The following is a 22,027-nucleotide window of genomic DNA, read 5'->3' as shown; positions in this document are numbered from 1 at the left end:
ATTCACTTTAGGGAATAGACAAATTATGATTTTTATTAGTAGCTCATTATTTTGCTTAACTATAAAAAGACATGAAATCCAAAAAAAAAAATATATTTTCAGATTACTCAAACTATAGTATTTTCCATTTGTTACAAAATAGATATCATATAAAGTTAGATGTAATACAAAGTCAATTTTATATATTCAATTAAAAAATGTCTTATGCAAAAATCTCATAGTATCAAATATAAATTTACATATGTTGAGCAAAACCATAGTCAAAATTCAAAAAATAAAAGCTAAATGCTAAAATTGAGGCTAAACATTTGGGCGCTTTTTCAATTAAGGGTCAAATGTTTCAATTGTAACAATCAAAGGCCAAACATTTTCGATTCCTTACAATTAAGGGTTAAGTTGACAGGTGGATAGAGCGTGTATCACACGCGACAGAAAATCACGTGAGTTGATGACATGGCATGTTGGGAATTTTTTTTTAAAATGTAAATTTTATTATCCTCACAACCGGTATGCTAATATTAGTTTCAAGTTGAAATTGCTAGAGACTCCCATTGGCATGAAGACCGATTTTGCAAAGGAAAAACCATACAAAAAGGAAAAAGAACGATTGCTTAAGGAAGGCAGTCGTCCATTATTAAACAATAGCCAACACAAGAGACTTCTGATCCTACCTATACACAAAAACTTGATAGCAGGGACAAACCTTGAAAATTCTTTTTGGGGGGTTAATGGATTGTGGGTGCTTTTGAGAGAATTAATTTGGGAATCTTTTTTTTTTGGGGCAAGGGGAACCTTGTTTTTTTAGAGGTAGCTTTTGATTGAATTGTAGAATCTAATCATTGTGTGCTCTTTGTGTCCCTTTCTTTTTGAATGTTGCTTTAATTCTCTTTTTTTTTTTTGTGAAAAAAATGTTATTAATATCATGTTGAAAAATGTAATATTACACATTATGTTCTAAAATTTAGTTATTATACGTTATGTTGGAAATAATTGTTACATGTCATGTTGAAAATATAGTTATTAGAAGCCATGTTGAAAATTTAGTTGTTACATATTATGTTGAAAATTTAGTTGTTGTATGCTATGTTGAAAAATGTAATTGTTACACATTATGTTGAAAATTTATTTGTTACAAGTTATATTTAAAATTGTTGTTGTTACATGTCATGTTGAAAAATGTAATTGTTATATACCATGATGAAAAAATTTTAACACGTCACGTCATAATTTGAACCGTTTTGACTTGATAAAATAGACTTTCTAACAAAACTATCTTTCCGTATCTTATATGACAAGTTAGCATCCACGTCATACTCGTGTCTTACATGTGCCCGACATCTATCATCTTAGCCTTTAATTATAAGAAACTGAGAACGTTACGCCACGTCATAATTTGAACAATTTTGACTTGACAGAAAAGACTTTTTGACAAACCTTCCCTTTCGTATCTTACTTGACAAGTTAGCGTCTATGTCATACACGTGTCCTACTCGCGCCAGACATATCTTACCTTAGCTTTTAATTGTAAGAAATTGATAACATTTAGCCATTTATTGTTACAATTGAAACTTTTGACCCTAAATTGATAAAAATCCAAAAGTTTTAACTTAAAATTTAGCATTCAATAAAAAATAAATTATATATTAAGCAAATAATATTTCAATACCAGAATAAAGAAATTATATATAGTTATATATTTTTGTATGTTCAATCCGATTTAATAATCAAGAGAAAAATATGATACATACTACGTGATAGTAAATTCACATTTCAATTTAATAAATTAAGAGATAAAATATATTACATACTACATGATAACAAATTCACATTAAATTTAATTTTTAGGAAGGAAAAAACTAAAGAAGTATCAAGTTAGTTACTTGATTCGTTAAAATCAAAAATAAAAAAAACTAATCATTAAAATCTTTTTGAAGTTTGAAAGAATTGGAATTTTGACTTTGAGATAATGACGAAAACTAAATAATATTAAAACTTAAAAAATTAGATAATCGTATTGATAATAAGTTATGAAATATAAACTAAAAGAACAAAAAAAAATATTATTCGAGAATATGTATTTACAAATGAAATAAGATNAAATTAGATAATCGTATTGATAATAAGTTATGAAATATAAACTAAAAGAACAAAAAAAAATATTATTCGAGAATATGTATTTACAAATGAAATGAGAGATATATTAATAGACTAATAATCCATTAAATCTTAATCTTAATTTAATTTAATTTATATCTAAATCTAAATATACATAATTAAATTTAAAATTCAAATCATATTACACTTTTTGTATCTGATTTATTATACTAATTGATTTGACCTAAACTTCTTAAATTATAATATAATAAATATTCATATATATATATATATATAATAATTACATATATTTTTTTAATTTTTTTATTCTATTCTTAATTTCATTACGAAGGATATTTGACTTTCTTGCTACTTCATGATTTACGAAGCTTCGGGAAAACATTGAAGCATTTTTCAACACTTTTTGGACCCCATTTTCACAGTTCTAAGTTAAAAAGTGAATTTTTTTTTGAAAGTTAAGTTAAAAAGTGATTTTAATTACGTACTCGACTTTCTTTTTCTGTAAGCCAGTCTGTGCTATCTATTCATCGAAAGGTAGTTTTCCCATTGGATTTTACATTTTAGTACATAGCAACCGGTTTAAATTCTAAGATGATATCTTTCTTGGAGACTAGATTATGTAATTTACTAACAGATTTTAGATTTTGATTTTCTAGAAAATATAAAAAAACAAATTTAAGATTTTACATGATTACAGTTTTTTATTTGTTTTAAATAAAACAATAAATATATAACTCAAATATATCTTCTAGATATCACTAAACCTGAGATAATAGTTAGAATTAATTTTTCAATGGCTTATACACGTGGTGGAATTGAATGACAAAGATCTTCAAAAGAAACAAATAAAATGTTTCAATCTCATTTCAAACAATTACAAAGATTTAAAAAACTTATAAATATGAAAGCTACTTACCTCATCGAATTAACTTTCTTTTTTTTAAAAAAAAAGGTTATCTGTACAAATAATAACCAATATACAGTTAAATAAAAAAGATAATTTTTTTGAATACGATATGATTTACTTTGCTTTAAATGCGACAAGATGAAACCCATAGCTACTAAATACAATTAAAAAATTTTATGGCAAAACACGTTGAACACAAACTATGGGTGGTAAAGAAAAGACTGTAATATTTCTCATTCAGTCTCTTTTTGGGGTCCAAGAAACATGGTACACGACACTGAGATTAATATAAGTAGACACCCAACAAGTCGACCAAAAGAAGGAGCGACTCTTGATGTGCTTATGCCCCATAACTGTGACAAGGCAGCCTGAAACACAAATCAAAAACCCAATTCAATCTGATTAGTGGATACCCAAAGCAATTACTAGACAATGTTTAACTAGTTCACACCAACTGAGATGGACAATGACTAACTAAAATTGTACAAAGATCAAACCATTTGAATTTCTTCTTCAGACTAGTAAAATTATTTCTCCTTTACTACTGGTCCCATGGTATGTGTTCACAATTCATAAAGTCAAAACACAAGCCTTTTCCTTTCTCCAGAACATTCTTTATAATAATTTAAGTATCCTCGTCCTGATGGCAATTATCTTTTATTTTTTTTCTTACTACATTCCTCCAATCCGAACAATTAGAGGAATTAGATTTCACCTTGAGGCTCTTCTCTCCTTATATCCTATCCTGTCTTTTATATTCTCCTACCAACGACTCCAAAAGCATTGTTAGCATTAGTGCCTTCAACTTCAATTTTTACTGCAAGGAGTTTCCTCCAGCCTGAACTTACTCAAGCTCAAGATCCAACAACCTCATCAAAACAAATACCCAAAAGTGCAACTGTGAGAGAGAGAGAGAGAGAGAGAGAGTACCTCAATAAACTGGACATTTGCAACTTTGCTGATTTTCTCAAGCTGAAGTCCTCGTGCTAAAAGCACCTGTAGCAGAACATGCTCAGACATATATAGAACTAAAGCATTGCCATATAATTATAAAGAACTATGCTTCAGTACACTAGTTATTATCATTATTGTGATAGCAAAATAGGTCAGATAAAATTCCAGTTTTTACTTATTACAATATTGTCGGTGCAATAGTAATTATTGATTGTTAAAGTGGAAAACCATACTATAGTTGAGAGTCAAACCTCAGCTAAGAAGGACAGAATACCAAGTGCAATCATAAGAGATAAAGAATAGAAACCTGGCAGCACAAACTCCTGCAATGTTCATGCAGACTTCTGTCAAGAAATGCTCTATCCACTTGAATACCAAGAAGTGCAACAAATATAAACCATATTCAAAATAATGATTTCTATGCTTTAAGTTAAAACCAGAATTGCACTAAATGATTGTAAAACTCTTGAGAGTTATCCAAGGTGATTGATTGGCAAAGCACATAACAACAACAAAACCACATGGATCACATTATGCCATTGTGCTATTTTTATGGCCATATCCTCAATAAGCTTAGTAGACGCATGGTCTTTTTTCAATACTTTTCACCCATGTCTTCTTTGGTCTTCCCTTTATTTTGATGTGGGAATTCTAAGTAAGTCACATCTTCTTAGTCGAAGACTTGTAGGCTGTAGCCTCACATGGCCAAACCTTTACCACCTTAAACATATTTCCCTCATTTTGTCTTAAATAGTTACCAATCCTACCTTCCCCAGAATATATTCATTTCTAAACTTATCCTTCACTCTATACTCACATCCATTTTAGCATCCTCATCAAGTACACCATCTTCTACATATGTTAGTACATAGCTACCAAAAACAATTCATAATTTGATGGATAATCCTTCCAAAGTTTTCATTCTTAAGATCATCATATATAATGAAGAGTTGAATTTTAGGTTTTAACAAATCATGTAATTATAATACTTTTACAAATTTGATAATGAACTAAAACCAAGAAGAACTAATTAGCTAATACATCATCCTTAAGTGAACTAATATGTAAAATGAACAACATAATCCATCAACACGAAATACCTTCTCATAAAACATAAGAGATAATAAGGTCTAGCAGGATTGATTAGTTGGTCAAACATAACTTGAACAGCACAATGTGTCACTCCAAATGACATCAGCAAACAACATATTTGGTTTGGTCATTCGAATTGCCAACTACAAAGTAGGGTGCCAGGTTCTAGTTCATATGTTATCTATTTCTTTATATACAACATTTTTAAAAACGTAATGGTTAGGCCATACTCATGGCTTACAAGATGCAATCCAAAGAGTTATAAAGTGAAATCCAAAAGTTGGTGGCAGATAAGCACTAGAAGTGCCAATCTGCAAATTGGAGCATGTCTGCCCCCTAGAAGCAGATTAGGGCAAATATAAATGTCCATTTATGCATTGCTGCAGCTTCAATATTTGGCAGTCAAAACCAGGCAGTAGCCAAAATGTTTAGTTTATATCTTAATCAATTGAAGTGGAAATAATAAATGGAACAATTATGCATACGAAAATGGTGCTTTATGACATTAGATCAGCTCTGGTCAAAACTTTATTTACATACATGTACAAAATGTCTCTCTAAACATTTAAAAATTGATCATTTTATGCACTCACCTCAAAGGCAAATGTGCATATTCCTGCAGCAGGGCTGGCCAGTATGCCAAATGAAAGAACTGTCACCCTAGAAAGGAGTATTCGCTTCAAGCATCAATAGCATGACAGATAAAATGAGGGTAGATATCATCATAAAGATGTGAGCATAAATATTGGAATAAAGATTACGGAAATAGTCAGGAGCAAGTTTGACAGCAAGCGTTAAGCAACATATAAATATAGCAAGAATTGCAGAAGGCGAAAATTTCAAAGGCTTCCGTTCTAGTTCTAAAAGGAAAAAAAAATCTTACACGGGTTGATCTGATTCCTTAGCAGCAGCCTTTATAAGACAGTAGCTGATTCCACCAGATATAGACGAAAATAAACCAATCAAGACTGCATACATATGTTGACTTCCTCTCAAATTGATATTGCTTGCTTCCTCAGCTTTAAGTAGCCCTCCTGCCACATCCCAGGAAGGGTGAAAAGTCCCGCAGTAATAGGTTTGCTACCAGTAATGCACAGTTACAGGAAAAAATATAAATAATTCCACAAGTCAAGAAGAGTGAGTAAAACTGAAGGACATGATTTTGTTCATCCCCATTCCTCATGCAAGCATTCATGAGTTTACCATAAGGGAATTGAACAGGTATAGCTTTGCCAGAATTCATTAAAAGAGAAGTAGAAAACACATGTCCACTATGCCAGCCACTAGAAGGAAATGTGCGTATTAATATTAAACCTCTATAGAAAAACAATAAAAAAAAAAGCATTGTACTTCTCAACAACATCAACTCTGCAATAACTTTCAAAAAAAAAAAGAAAACAAAAACTCTGCAATCACAATATTTTTATGAAAAAAAAGCAAATAAATACATAAACAAAATCAGAAAATGTTGAGTTACCCCTATGGAAGAATTAATTTATGTTTTAGGATGGATTTAAATAATTGCCTCAAACTGCTTTGTTGTGGTTTATGATGGTTCTTTATAACAGATGGTATTAGGGTTTAGAGAGCAGAATGCATTTACAAAGTAATTATGCTAACAAAAAGTTGAAGTTTGGGGGGAAGGCAGGTAAGATGGAATTTTCAGGCAGCAGTAAGAAGATAGTTTTGAGGGCTCTGATGATTTGGTTAGTTAATGGAATTGGCTGGCATTGAAAAGTCTAGAATTTAACTTAAGGCTCTGAATAAGGCAAGAAAGGGCTGAAACTTCGTAGAACTGAACAGTAACTTGAGAACAGTGAAATTGCGAATTTGGGTTTCAAGGTTTGGAATTTTTGGTGTTAAAAAAGAGAAGAATCACTACTAGCTATGAACTTAAATTGAGAACACAAATCTAAAATAATAAAAGGGAAAATAAATCTATAAATAGTAATTTTTTGTCTTTTTTTTATATCCAAAAAAAGGGAAAGACCAAAAAGAACTAAATGATCCACAAAACTCAACTCCTTAACAGCTCTCCAATAGTTTTCAAACTATAATAATTAATAGATGCATAGACTACCTTTCATATCAGACCAGAACGAGGACTCTAAACTCTTAATCTTGAAATTTAAAACTGAAATTAAATTAAATTAACTAAAGACTGTATAAAAGAATTAATAACTTGTTTATAAAAAGAAAATTAATAACTTAAAAAAGAACTAAATAAAAAACATATTTTCAATGTGGGACTTGAAACGAAATGGACATTCAGTTTGTATAAGAGAAATAATTTTTTGATCAAAAGGATAAAATTCTCAATTTTATTATATTTAGCAACTAGAGACTGACACACAGAAATAAAGTAGCAAACATGCAGAAAGAGACAAAAGAGAAGAGAAGTGATGTTACTGAAGGGATTGCAGGAAAGCATAAGCATGGGGACCATAAAAATCATGCATTAGCATTAAACCTTTAACATATCCAAGGCATTCTTTCTTAGCACATTAGAGAAGGTTCTGTTAACTCACTTCTGTACCTTGTGTAGTAAGCATCTGCTGAAAAATGAAAAACATGCCAACGAAACTGCAAGCAAGACCTGGAAAGGAAAAATAATAAATAAAGTAATCACACTCCTATGGTAATGCAGCTCAAATTTATATCATAAGTCAAGACAGAAAGTACAAAAACATTAGCAGACCTCCGATTTCTGCAATTTTCAACGTCTCTTGCAAAATAATTCTAGCCATGATTGAAGCCACTATTGGAGTTGTAAAGCTTAATACAATAGCCTGAGAAAAAGGTATTCGCTGAATGCTGAAAACAAAATTGAGCCAAACAATTATTACTTCAGGATTATCTTAGTTATGGTCACAAGGATAAAGCTTACAAGCCATAGCAAAGAGCACTCCAACAATGGTGGAGCATTATACTGAAATTTGACTAGAACAAGAAAAGGTTGCGAGCTGAAAGGTGAAAGTATTCATATTGTTTAAGCCACTACCAACAGTGCATTATCCTGGCAAAAAGATAAATTTATGTTTACCTTGGTAACAATTTATGTCCTATGCCAACCTGATGATCTAATTTACCAATTTCATCTAGGCAATGCTTTGATTAGTTCATATGAAAACTATGGGAACTGCAGCCATAAGAGTGATAAAGCCTTCATTGTACATTGCAAAGAATGTAGAGCTCTCAACAACTTGATATAAGAAGGCAGACACATATGCAGTTACAGTCACCACCACCAACCATCGTGCCCCCCCCCCCCCCAAAAAAAAAAAATACGTTACTACAACGCCTAGCATGACTTGAGGAACTTTATTGTCCATATAATCTTGCAAAAGAAGCTTTATAACTTTAGCAAGATGAAAATGCTGTATGAAAATCCAAACAGATAAAGTGGGAGCAGTCCAATATGAGCAGATATTTCTTTTCTTCCTTTGTTATTTTTTCTCTGATTCAGAAAAAGAGGAGGAAAGGGGTCACCAACGTAAGCAAACCCTAAAAAAGCCTAAAAAGCAAGCATGTTAAGTGAAACATTTTTTTTTTTTTTGCTCAAACTGTTAAGTGAAACTTACCAATAGATAAAACTCAATAATGAGAGATATCCCACTAGGGCTCTTAAAACTAAAAGATTCCTGGGATGTGTTGCTCCAAAAATTGGCAGCCCACTTCTTCTCAACCATATATATGATAGTATCACGGTAACTGTACACCTTGCAAATGCAGTCTCCAACAAGGGAATTGACTGAGCTGCCGTCATAAAACCATAAAAAAAAAAGAGGATAATTAGATCAATGAAAACTTTATGTAAAACCATCTTGTGCCACAAATAATTTAAAATCATCAAAAAATAGATGTCAGAAGCTACTAAAGAAAGGGAAGGCATAAAAAACTTAAAATAAAAGAGGTGCAGCACCAATAATAACATCAATATTGCACATATCTATGCATCAATAACAAAAAGACTTATTGATGTTTACAACTTATCTATATCTTCATTTGATTTAGATTCATAAAAAACTTAAAAATAAAAGAGTGCAGCACCAATAATAACATCAATATTGCATATATCTATGCAAAAATAGCAAAAAGACTTATTGATGTTTACGACTTATCTATATCTTAATTCGATTTAGATTTAGAAGTTTCTTCTAGGTAATTAAAGTTTAAGACTTAATTTATGCTATTTAGAAGTTATGAGTACTTGGCTTATTATATCCCAGACTATTGAGACTAACTAGGGTTATGTTCAAAATGTCATTTCATTAGAACTTTCATGGGGAGGAGCAAAAGATAATTTATAAGAGAAAAGGGACTAATTTACATATGAAGCAACACATATGATATTCCTTGTAACTTGGCTTCCACCATAGAGGAGCAGAAACTTACTAACCAGTGAAATTATCTGAAAGAACTTCCATGATAAAGTAGGTTATAGATGATAAGGTCATGCAAATTAGACCAGAGTAACTGGAACCATTCCATACCCACAAAATAAACTGTGAAACTGGAGATATCTCAGTTTCTGATACTTTTATCACTTGCCCCTGCAAAAACATCAAACCACGTTAGCTAAATTCAGTTCATAAACTAAAAGACTTCAACATTACCTTTTATATTCTTGGTAAGCAAATATTAGTGTTAGTTTAGCATAAGCAACATGGTTAACTATGTATTTCAATCAACTAGACAAGCTTAAAGACTCTGTTTGGTTGATGCTTTTACTATTTGCTTTTTGTTCTTTTTGCAAAAAATCAATAGAAAGCAAAAAGAAAAAAAAAACAAAAAAATTAGTAGTGAAAAGCAAATAGCAAAAGCACTAACCAAACAGAATCTAATTTGATGAGCCTTGCCGTTTAATGTCACTATGATTTCTACTTCTACATTTAATTTTCCATTGCTTCAAATCTATATGAAATTGTTCATATTTTGCCAATCAAATCTGAGTTAAGAAAAGCCACTTAATTGCAGGCACCATTCTCCATTTCTTTCTACAAAAATTAAATAGCAAAGAGAAAAAGTTAATGCTGTGTTTGGTTGCAACTTTTAATATTTGTGTTTCACTTTTTTGGATTCTTTTTGGGTATTGATTTTGCTACTCTGTTTCCTTCAGGGGGGCATAAGAAGTTCAACAACCAAAAGTGGCCAAACAAAGTCCTTCGATCTTCAATATACATGTAAAAATGAAAAGAACAATAATTCGATAATCAAGCCAAACAATCAAATATCTAATCCAATCGGCTTCTAATAAACAAGAAAAAGTAAATTAAAATACAAACTAAAGATTGAGCAATTAATAATTTTACAATAGAAAAAAAAATGTAAAAATAGAGCTAAGGCTTTACTTTACTTACCCTAGGTTTTCTTCGGGAACGAGACACCGAGAAGATGTTGATCTTGGGCCTCTCGCTCTGAGTCAAGAGAGGAGTTATCTCCTCCGACGCCGATGTTGCTGAGCCACCATCAGCCGCTGATTCTGAGGCGCCACGCACGATCAGTTCCACCGTATGATCCCCACCGTTCATATTCGCTGAAGCCGCCATCATCACACATTAAAAAAAAAAAATCCTAACGCTTCCTTACAGTGGAATATAACTAATTGAAAGAGAATGTATAAAGTTCAGTTCCGGCGACAAGGAAGGCGCGTTTTTTTTGCATAAAGGACAAAAGAGGAAAAAATGGTTAATGATTTCAGTAGCTCGTTGGTAAAAATGACGTGTCAACGGTCAAGTTGGTGTGTACACTTGGCAGGGACTGCAATGAGAGTGGGACCCCTAACTGATACTTGATGCTGTTGATAGCAGCCGTTCGATTCGATAATCAAGGAGATTAAGGGACTGACCGGTTGGGTTTGGTTACTTTAGAATTTGTGCATACATACGCCAAACATGATTCCGATTGAAGACAGAAAAAATTCCTCATTTCTTGAGGTCGCGCCAAAATGTGAATCATCTGAGCATTTATCTTTAAATCAATGATGTGTGTGTTTGCTTATCGGATTGTTGATTAATCACAGTTACCTGATTGGGTCAAACCTTGTCCTCATCCCAAAAATGGTAAAAATTTTATTTTTAGATGCCTAAGGATTTAAATACAAATTTAAAATCCAGTATGAAACATGAATAATCTAATTTAGACACATAATTTGAATGTGATTATTGATAACATGATTACAAAAAATGTGATTGTTGAAAATATAATTAAAAGAAAATATTATAACATTTAATATATAAAAAAAATGTATCAATTAAAATATTAAAAATAATATTACAATGTTTGATTAAAAACACTTTACTGAAAATTAATCAAAGCATTACACATGATAGAGAAAGATACAGCAAAGTACAAAAATTAATGAAATGGGATAAAGTGGATAAATGTCATCTGCATGTCATCCCCCTACCTGGACAATGTTAACTATAAGACTGCAATTCTGCAACGTTGGTCGTTTCCCTTCATTGAAGAGCTAGTGTGATTGCCCCATCAAAGTGATACACAATCAAGCTCAACGCTGCACTTCACCGTGCATCGTTCTCCTGGAGATTGAATCAGAATTAGTCACTTACCTTTTAGGTGGGAAGTTAGAGTTCAGTGACATTTCAATTTCTTCAAGAGATCGTCCTTTTGTTTCAACTATAAAGTAATATGCAAAAATTGCTGACAGCAAGGACACACTGCCAAAACCAGCATAAACTGAAGCAACTCCAAATATCTCCACTAAGTCAAGGAAGAACAGCCCCACCAAGAAATTACAAACCTAGATCAACAAGACACTGCAGCGTGGTAAGAGATGTTTCCTTTGCCCTCAACTGGAGCATCAAGAAACAAAAGTAATATACTAGAGCAATGACACCATTAACATCTTTAGAACATGTATAGCATAAAATTGAACTAACATCAAATAATTGGAAGCCAGTAGTGTTTACAAGCAATATACCTCCACTGACTTCCTAGTTTGACTGTAGGTAATACTAATAATTAACGCAAGTTGCAAAATTACTTGGAAGTATGGCCAATCTAAAGAAACTGAACATAAATACAAATCACATACCCAATGAACAGAGAAACTAAACCCCATTATCTTTCCACGTGTCCTGTTGCTACTAAGTTCTGGAATAATGAGACCAGTTACCGGGCCTGCTCCAATTGCAAAGGTGAATATGTACCTACAAGAAAGTATTTTGAAAGAAAGGGCATAAATGGGCTGTTATTTTGGATTTTCAAAAGCCATTAGAATGGGATCCCTTCACCAAGCTCTCCGTGACATTTAAATAGTAAAAGTATATTCAAAGAATTAACATTTTAACCATTCTCAAAAATCAAGTAGTAAGCTTTTGAAGCTTTTAGGCCCAAATTTGCAGATCAAGCCAAAAAAAAAGACTGCTTCTTTAGCTTTCAACAGCCTAGCTGAGCTAGCCCAGAGTAACTTGTACTATTAGAGGGTTGTCAAGCTTTGTAGACATAATTTGCCTCCCTAACCCATTACTAAATCAGAAACAAGTGATGCAAGTATCAATAATTACACAGATTATTAATGGTCCCACTTAACAGGCAAGACATCAAGGCTTAACATAAAAAAGGGCAATCAACAGGTGTTCAAACTGTAAGGGTCAATATATTTCAGTTTTAAATTGAGCACAATGAGGATTCTTACATAAGAGTTCCAAGGATAGATAAGTTGTGACTGAAATCTTCATCTAATGGAAAATTGATTGCAAAAACAATAACAAACATTGAAACTGCCTGCAAAAAGAGAGTTGATTGCTTAGTATAATTAGCAATGCGTCAATCAAAAGAATGTGTAGTGAACTGAATTGCATACAAGCAGGTTGAGGTACTCAAATGCATGCATGCACAAAAACACACACACAGAGAGTCAATCTCCCTTCTTTTGGCCAAGTTTAAAAATTTTTAGTCTGAATGTCTGCATACATGGTGAAAAAACTATAATTTGATATAAATGCATATATATACCGACCTGAAACTAATTAGTTTTACACCCTTCTATAACATCATATATGGTATATATTTTAACAAACCAACGTTGGATTTAACAAATTACTAGTACTCATCACACATGTAAAATTTCAAGTGAATCCGATATCCTTATCATATCAATCAAGAATATTGGCTTTTACAATACATATCACAGTCGAAATTTTATTCAATCAAACAAATAATTAGACATTTTTTGATTAATTTGAAATTTGGCATGCATGATCTACATGAATAGAGCATGAAATCCAACAGAATTAACCAAATATAAATTGTAAGAAAAAGATATGAAATGATGTAAAACAAAATTAGTTTTATACAGATGTAAGTGAATCCCACTCCTCTCTCTCTCTCTCTCTCTCTCTACATCTATATATATATTATATATATATATACATATTATATATATATATATATATGTTTCTTTATTTGTTTAACTATGTTGGCAACTTCTTGCCCAAAAAATGAGCAAAACCACTATTTAGCCTCCCTACCAAGCAATGATAGAACCCAGAATTTGAGTTTGAGGGGGCAAAATTCTTATCTAATATTAAGGGTTAAATTTTTTTTTATGCTAAATAATGAATTCATATGTAGTATATCAACTAATCTAATACAATAAATACATATTAAAGAAAAACCATAACATAAAAAATTTTCAAAGTTGAGCACGAAGATTTCATATTTGTGGTGTTGTAGCATGTTAAAAGTTTAAGTTTCATGTTAATTCTACACAAGTTCGAGTTAAGAATCTTAACATTGGAGTAGCAAGTTATACAAGATTTAAACTTTTAAGGAAAGTACCTTTTTTTTTTTTTCAAAATAAGGAAACTACTGGTTAAAAGTAGACTAGAATAAACTCTGATGAAATTTTGAAATGTAATTGAGGATTACTTGATTAAGAATATTTTTGAAATCTTTTGACTCTACAATTGGAGAAGGAAGTACTTCTTTTTCAAATTGTTGTTTACCTAAGTAAAATAGGTTAACTTCAATTATGTAAGAAGAATTAAATTTTACATGTAGTTGAGTCAAAAATAAAAAAAAAGTTAAATATTGTTATTGATCATTCATCTATTAATGAGTGAGAATCATGTAAATTTAACTTCACCTTTTTTTTATTTTTGAGGGCAGGGGGTGCAGGGTTCAGATTATAATTCTGATTTGTGTAAAATCAAATCAGAATATAGGTATAAAAAAAATTTAGGTGCGTCCTTGACACTAAGTGCACATTCCGTACACAAGCAATTACATGTTCAAACAATATGCTTATCTCAATTTCCCTTAAAAGAAGTGTTGCAGCAGTTATTGATACCATTTATGATCATAACTTAGTTTCAAAATAAGGATTTTACTCACTCACCATTCCCAGGTAACTTCCTATAAGAAGCTTTTTCCTTCCTTGCGTATCCATAAAGAAAGATGCGCAGAGTGCACCTGGAGACATCAACCATTTAACAAGAGTGAGAGGATGTTTAAATAAAAGAAGGATAGAACACATAGATTAAAAAGCAAGAATAAAATACATAAGTTAGATCTCAAACCTACAAAATTTGTAAGTCCAACAAATAAACTTGCCCAAGCACCACTAGCAATTCCAACATCTTGAAAGGTCAATGATGAAAAATACAGAACTCCATTTATTCCAGCAAACTGTTGAAGAACAAAAAGGACTCCTCCAATGAATGCAACTGCAACCAAACAAAGGTGTATGAAAACTACATTTTGACACCAATACCAAACCTAACAACAATCTTAAGACTGCAATGTGGAACACCTTAAGAATACCTCAAAATTATTTACATTTTATTGGGTGAGATATCCAACAAGCATTGTATGTTCTTTCGGCAGAAAATACATATAAGCAAAAGTTGTAAATAACAACTGTTTGATAAAATACCACATTGAAGAAAAAAAAACATCAGAACTGTGACATGACATCCAAAAAAGAAACCACCTTGATACAACCTCGAGAATGTGGCTCTTCTAAAAGTTCCAACCATCTGCTGTCTGCATCACTGCCATCATTCTTGATGACCGACTGGAATTCCTCAATTGCTTTGTCAACTTCTGAGTATCCCCAAAGGTTATGGATAATTGCAGCTGCATCATTTATTTTCCCCGCCTACAGAAATGCCAAAATTCTATGTTTCAAAAAGACATGCCAAGAAATAACAGATGTGGAATATGGAATCAACAAATGAAACAAGGGTCATACTCTGCATAGCCAGCGGGGGCTTTCCACAGCAAATTGCATACCAAGTGAAAGAAGAAAGCCAGGGATACTTGCTATATAGAACATTGTCCTCCACCTAGAAAAGATACTTTGCTAGATTCTTTAGCAGGTTGGAGAAAGAAAACCTAAAATTGGATAAAAAAATCTGCCATGTGGCTACAAAATTCAACTAGATGACAGGCATTAAACTAGCACATTAACATACGGCACAAACTTCTGATGCTTATAAGTTCCCATGAAACCAGATATTTAGTTGTTTGAACACAGAATGTATTGAAACAAAATATGATCAAACAGGTATTGCCTATAGGCGAAAATGACAATAGAATAAACCTAGATGATAGGCATTGAACTAAAAAACACACATTTTTGCTGCCTAGGAGTTTCCATGAAACCAAACAAACAGTTGTTTGTAAACAGAATATCTGAGACAAGATACTACATCAAATAAAATTGCCAATAAAATGAAGGTAAGAATGACAATATATGAAGAAATATTCACATATATTATAGACAACCAGTTTTACATGATGCATATTCATCACTGATTCTTCAAATCAAGTGTAAGTAAAATCAAGAGCGTGGACGAAGCAGAACCCAGTCCTTTAAACTTGTTTGAAGGGTGTCAGATATAGTAACAGCCAAATTCTTTACAGTACTACCAGTTAATTAATAAGTGTTGCCAATTCTTTGCTCCATCCATGTTTTCACCAATCGTCACAGTCTCCAAGCCATTAATCCTTGTTAGTTTTTAGATCTGCAACTTAGGTTCAGAGAGCCCAAAGTTACCTTGCACTTTGGATTGCTTTGGTTCAGTATCATTATATGATTTGGTTTCTTTCTGATTGAGCAATATGCAAAACTGACAAGGTCCTTTCAGTTCTATGTTATGTTCTTAAACCTATAAACTTATGTGTAAATTACCTCAACATTATGATTGTAAGGTTGCAAAGAAACTAACCTTGTAGAAAGGTTTACTTTATGATCCATATGTGAAATTAAGTTAGAAAGAAAAAAGGAAAATTATATTTCCCTCATCAAAACCACCATGGCTCTGAACAAAGGCCAAAGGAGGGAAAAAGGTTCTCACCAATGTGGATCATCCTCTGCTGGTATTCCAAGAAGCAGTGACAGAATAATTCCAAGGCAAGTACCAATTTGGCACAAAGTTCCCAATGAACCCCTATATTTTGTCGGGGCAACCTACAAGGAATAAACAGAAAACAGATAACAATTAAAAAAACTGGAATATTGTCTCCCAAATCCCACAAAACATGCAGCAAGTTTTATCGACCACAAGCTTTAACCAAAAAAAATCAAAGTAGAAATAGCCTCCTGCTCATTTATAACCTGTTCACTTTCATAAAGTCATTTGCAATTACAGCAGAATTAGATGGTTGACTTACAGTCTACAGATATAGCTGATGACAGAATATTAAATCTCCAAAAAGTTTTCCAGCCAATAACAATTTATTTGCAAATATTCTCTTTTTCTTGTTTAATGATGACACACTTTTACTCAGTTTACATCCATCTAACATGGCACTGGACAGAATCAGGGTACAATAAAAAGGAATCTTAATGGCAATTATTTTACATTTTTAAGAATAAGAAGAGGTTCCCCCGACTCCACATTTCAACTAAGAGGAAAATTTCAGATGTGATGAGGTACAATAGAACTGTAAAACCTAGAAGTCAGCATACTTGCCATGAAGAAGTACCTCCGAAATATAAATTGGAACAAGAACAGTGTTCACACCAATACCAAGGCCAACAAGAAATCTTCCCAACAGTATTTCATCTAAGGAATGTGCTTGTGCACTGTCACAAATTGAAAAGAGTCAACCTTAATTAAAAATGAAAATTATGCAAAACACATTTCAATATGAAAGCAACGAAACACCTAACAACTCAACTAAATAAGAAGAAACTATTTAAACCTCTTTCTTATGTGCCCTCAAAAGTAGTTCAGTATGTTTCTCCCATGAGTGAGTCTAAGAAGCATTATAAGTTGCTTTGGTGGTAAAGTAAAACAAACAACAAGTACAAAAAGATAAATCATTCACTAGTGGCTCTTTTCTGAAAGATCTATGGCGTAACAAAATAATGATTCAGGTGTAGTTATCCTAGTAACAGTAATACTTCATGGGAAGCACAAGCAACCAAAGGGGTTTCTTTAAGATATAAATTGGTTTACAAGTTGGAAATAGACCTTTCAAGCACATAAAGTAAAAGAAGCTGGTGTACTATGAGATCTACAGGTCCTACTTGGATAAATACAAGCAGAAATAAGAGATAGGATGTAAAGCACATAAAGGAACCAAAGAGTGCAAAATAATTAATGTAATCTATTATCAATACTTCATAGCCCCATCTACATCAATTTTGAACAAATTCAAGCACCTGCCGATTTCACTTGGAATAGAGAAGGGACAAAATGGATCACTAGGATTTCACAATGCGTATATGCTATAATTACCTCACAATTGCACCAAGAATCAATGGTATTGTGTCAATCTGAAAAGTACGGCGACAACCAAGTTTGTCTACCAGTGAACCACAACTTATGCTTCCAACAAAAGCTCCGGCAATGAATATGCTCACCACAAGCCCCTCAAGAATTGGATCTCCTTCAAAACCAAGTTCTCGAGCGATTGAAATGATGGGACCATTCATTACGCTGCAAAACAAAACAGCTTCATGAACTAGAATTCTTACAGAAATCAATCCATCCCCATCAATTCATGCTTTGACATGTTAGTGAGAAAACTTTGAATCTTCATTGTTACAACTGAAGTCCAATGACCATATATTCTTTAGTATTTAGAAGTCAATATTAATTTGGCTGCTAAGAAACTTGAATGGAATGAAAGAAAAAAAAAAAAACATGAACACTGACTTTCAAATTATACAATTCGACTGAGGTAGTGAAAAGTCAAAAATCAGCTGTAAACCATTACCTCCATAACTTGCAGTTTTTTAAGTCTCTTAAACCAAGTTAATTAGCTATTAAAAAGTAGTCATCTAATTCTTTTCAGAATCAATTAAGCCAAGCAATACCAGAGAAGCTGAAATTAATATCTAATAGTGTATCGATTGGTATACCACATATGCGGCGATAGAGTTTAAAAACTTTGCAAGTAGGGTTTATACACTTGCAATGTATCCATTTAACTAAATATGTTAAAGTTAACATGTCACTGTTGATTTTCTTATTCATAGTTAGATAGGCACTTGGTAAATTTATAAATCTGCTTGTAACATAATTTCCACTTTCGCAACAGCTAAAGGGTGATAACTAATAGTAGGTAACAATAGCATTATAAGTTCAATCAGAGCTTCACTCAGTTCCAGCTTTTTCAAGTGTTTCAATGCAATATCATAAATAGCAAGAATTTTACTTTAAATTTAAAAGAAAAGAAAAACTTACCCTATGTGATAGCCGAAAAGGAAATTGGACATTGAAGCAGTCAAAACGTGAGGAAAAGCAGGAAGCCATCCCAAATCAACACTTCGATCATTGCTTTTCTCTTGTGTCGGCAAATCTTCACCATCTGCAATTTAATCCCTAATATCATAATTAAATAGAAGAAAAACTTACTCATGAATTGAATTTGATGTAAAATAATACGGTAGGAGCACCAGGATTTTGAGTCTGCAACTGCTTCTTCGTCGCTGAAACTTTCAACTTTACTGGCGGAAACCGGAAACCGAAACCAAAAGTCTTCGGTTTATGGAATAATTTGGGGTTTAAATGAGAGGTGAAGATCGGGGGAACCGGGACAACCGGTTGGTGGAGTACGGTGGCGACCCACATCGGATCACGGAGAGCAGGAGAGAGAGGAAAATCTAACAGAAAGAAGGGGCAGTACAGTTTTTCTTTTTTTTTTTCTTTCTTCGATAGAAATGTAAGGATATGCCACGTGGCGGAATTTGTTAGGTGTGCAAGCAAGGACAAGGATAGAACGGTCGAGATAGAGGGAGTAAGAAAATTTGGCGGGAATGCACCTGGTCAAGAGTTTGGATTAGAGTTTCCAACAGTGATATAAAAAATAAACACAATAACTGCTGCTGATAGGAAGCACCCTTGGGCCTTGGGCCGTGGCTTTTGCTACTAACCTTAGCTTGAAGGTTTTCGGCGTGAAGAGCATTTTTATTTTTTCAATCATTTTATCTATCTTCTATTGAATCCTTTAGGTTCCAAATCAACAAAACACAAGTGGATTTCTAGCAAGCATACAGATTATTGTAAGTAATTAGATTGAATGGGTGACTCGCTCTATAATGCCCAAAAGTTGCCACTTTTGGTTAATGAGTTCGTACATGTTGTACCAACCTTATCAACAAAATTTTCAAAAACAGCCAGGCTGGGAAACATAGGCATATGAGGAATAATAATGAGCTCTCGACCCAAGGCTAAGGGGACACAATGGGCATAAAGACTGTAGATTCGTGACATCTAACAAATTCTATGTATTTCAAGCAAGCAGACGACGTACATATCCTTCCCGCCTCCAACATCAATAATAAAAGGTTTGGTATACCAGACCCTACTAATTCCTAGCCAAGTCCAGCTACTTGGCTCGCATCTTTTAATCGGCAAATTTTCCTACTTCTTCTCCCAATTTTGTGGTTGAGAGTTTTAAATCTTCTTTTTTTTTTAATTTTTCTAAATTGAAGATATATATATATATAAGGTGGTTTAATTTCAATTTAAGATGCAAATATCGTGAATCAATGTTATCATTAATATATATAATTGCAAGACAATTTATCGATAAATTTTGAATTTAAAATTATTTATATTAAAATAGATGATGTAATCAACTGAATTAGAATGTTGTTGGCAAAAATATTACATTCAATATTCATTACATAAAAAAATTAATAAACAAATTAAACCAACTTATTATTAATGTCTCTCCATTATTTTATCTTCTTTTTGAAAAATGAAAATAAATAGATTAGTTTAATTTCCAATCAAAGACGTCAATGTTAAGAATTATTATTATCATTGGATATATGGCTTGTCTCCACATTTTATCGATCAAATTCAAATCCATTTATTTGCGTTGAAGTATACTATCTTATCAATTGAGTTAACATATTAATAGTCAAAATGTTAAATTTAATAATTATCATATTAAAAATAATAATAAATTAATATAAAAATTAACAATACCATACATGATAAAATCTGAATATTGAACCTAAAACTTTTTAGGCCATATCCTTCCTATCAGGACAAAGCCTCATTCATTATTATTATAGTTTAAACTTAAATGCAAAGTCCATGGTTTCAAATCTATATTTCCTTACACGTATCAAAGAGCATTCTCTCCTTTATCAATGCCTTTTTTTTTCAATTCCTTCTTACATCATGTATATGTCACAGATTTTATATTAATAAAAGATAAAATAAATTTTGAATATATAAATATAAATATTTCTTTACCTATCAAATATATCTTTTGAATTAAAAATATAAACTTGTAACATATACTTGTATATCAATAAAAGTTTAAATAATAAATTCTAATATGACTTGAAATTGCCAACAATTATTGATATTGTACTAAATGCAACTAATGCATACAAATATTTGTAATAAAATATATTATAGCTTGTATATTATGTATTGTTGTTGGTTCATTTGTAGGATGTTCATTATGTGATGAAATGGTCTATCATACAAATATAATTTTTAGATGTATTTATGTTAAAAGAATTTTTTTGACTTTTCTATATGGTCTGTTTTTACTACATTTTTTGCTTTAATTCAGATTTTGTAACACCTTTTGTGATACATAATAAAATAACCAAAATTAATATTTAAAAAAATATAAAAAATAATATCTCTATTATATTTTATTAGGATGGAAACACTTAAGAGCTCTAGAAATTCCTCTTCGAAAGGTAGTTGTCTCTTCACCCCTTCTCATTTGAAAGTTTGTCTAATTTTCTCTTTCCCATTGGCCTTTCTCTCTTTTTTTTTTTTGGGTGGCCAGAGCCATTTGCCTATCTTGCTCATTCAACTTCCCACCAAATTTACTTCCCAACCATTAATTTTTGACCAAGTGGTGTCATATAGACTTCAAAATTCGCAGTGCTTTTAGGTGGTGGACATGAATGGTATCCAGTGTTTGACACAGTAGGGTCGATTTCGATTTGTAAGATGCATGATTTGACAATGTTTTTCCTTTCTCGTTTTAGATTTGTACTTTAATTGTTGTTTCCTTCAATTCATTTACTGTACTATTCTATATTACACTAAGTCAGTCAGATATTTTGAACCTATATAATAAAATTAATTGGCTACAAAGCAATAAATACTGTTTATCTACAAAAAACAATTCTTTCGTAGGTTTGAAAAGAAATCATTAAAAAATACGTAGCATTTGACAAAAACCTGAAATTATGAAATTATTCATAATTCATCTAGCCAATTTACAACATAGTTAAATCTAGTATAGTATCTAAGAGAATCAAATTGTTTAAGCTAGGTGTCGCTATTTGTCATTAATCATTCTCGTCGGAAGCACATGACATGAAAAATACAAGACAATGACATAAACAGATGTTTCTAGAATTCTAGTTCCGCCACAAATAATGGCATGAAAACTATTTGAATTTTTCAAAATAAAGATTTTAAAAGAAAAAGCGTATAAATTTGAAGCTTTGAATAAATTTTTATTTATTTTTTATATATAATTTTAGATTAA

At 31.9% G+C, this 22,027-nt stretch overlaps 2 protein-coding genes across 5 annotated transcripts; both read right to left on the bottom strand.

Annotated features, from left to right (window-relative positions):
• LOC18612346 lies at positions 3,167-10,730 on the bottom strand. Of its 2 annotated transcripts, none has more exons than XM_007049103.2 (10): positions 10,429-10,730; positions 9,468-9,621; positions 8,650-8,824; positions 7,767-7,882; positions 7,605-7,664; positions 5,952-6,102; positions 5,662-5,728; positions 4,228-4,299; positions 3,953-4,018; positions 3,167-3,390 (listed from the first exon to the last, which is right to left on the bottom strand). In XM_007049103.2, the coding sequence occupies exons 1-10, from the start codon at positions 10,618-10,620 to the stop codon at positions 3,256-3,258; spliced, it is 1,188 nt and encodes a 395-aa protein (XP_007049165.1). In that variant the 5' UTR covers positions 10,621-10,730; the 3' UTR covers positions 3,167-3,255. The 2 variants fall into 2 exon arrangements, with proteins under 2 accessions (XP_007049165.1, XP_007049163.1); XM_007049101.2 differs by having other exon boundaries at positions 3,175-3,390; positions 5,952-6,148; positions 7,597-7,664.
• Positions 11,350-19,309, bottom strand: LOC18612345 (probable plastidic glucose transporter 1). Of its 3 annotated transcripts, none has more exons than XM_018114203.1 (12): positions 18,948-19,308; positions 18,736-18,859; positions 17,785-17,985; positions 17,027-17,126; positions 16,396-16,508; positions 15,288-15,381; positions 15,038-15,194; positions 14,614-14,760; positions 14,433-14,506; positions 12,729-12,817; positions 12,126-12,240; positions 11,350-11,610 (listed from the first exon to the last, which is right to left on the bottom strand). In XM_018114203.1, the coding sequence occupies exons 1-12, from the start codon at positions 19,120-19,122 to the stop codon at positions 11,593-11,595; spliced, it is 1,407 nt and encodes a 468-aa protein (XP_017969692.1). In that variant the 5' UTR covers positions 19,123-19,308; the 3' UTR covers positions 11,350-11,592. The 3 variants fall into 3 exon arrangements, with proteins under 3 accessions (XP_017969692.1, XP_017969690.1, XP_017969691.1); XM_018114201.1 differs by having other exon boundaries at positions 11,350-11,831; positions 18,948-19,306; XM_018114202.1 differs by lacking the exon at positions 11,350-11,610 and adding an exon at positions 11,735-11,847 and having other exon boundaries at positions 18,948-19,309.

The sequence above is a fragment of the Theobroma cacao genome, chromosome 1 (genome assembly GCF_000208745.1).
Source record: "Theobroma cacao cultivar B97-61/B2 chromosome 1, Criollo_cocoa_genome_V2, whole genome shotgun sequence".
Lineage (NCBI taxonomy): Eukaryota > Viridiplantae > Streptophyta > Magnoliopsida > Malvales > Malvaceae > Theobroma > Theobroma cacao.
Note: the sequence above shows the minus strand (reverse complement) of the source record. Positions and strands in the feature narration are given on the sequence as shown.

Excerpts from the sequence above, each read along its gene's own strand:
- LOC18612346 (XM_007049101.2), bottom strand. The coding sequence starts at position 10,620 with ATGATGGCGGCTTCAGCGAATATGAACGGTGGGGATCATACGGTGGAA. Across the intron at positions 7,883-8,649 it reads TTATTGAGTTTTATCTATTG|CATTCAGCGAATACCTTTTT; the intron begins GTAAGTTTCACT and ends TTTTGTTTTCAG. Across the intron at positions 4,300-5,661 it reads TATGCACATTTGCCTTTGAG|GAGTTTGTGCTGCCAGGTTT; the intron begins GTGAGTGCATAA and ends TGAACATTGCAG.
- LOC18612345 (XM_018114201.1), bottom strand. The coding sequence starts at position 19,122 with ATGTGGGTCGCCACCGTACTCCACCAACCGGTTGTCCCGGTTCCCCCG. Across the intron at positions 16,509-17,026 it reads TTCCAATTTATATTTCGGAG|GTTGCCCCGACAAAATATAG; the intron begins GTACTTCTTCAT and ends TATTCCTTGTAG. Across the intron at positions 14,761-15,037 it reads AGAAGAGCCACATTCTCGAG|TTGCATTCATTGGAGGAGTC; the intron begins GTTGTATCAAGG and ends GTTTGGTTGCAG.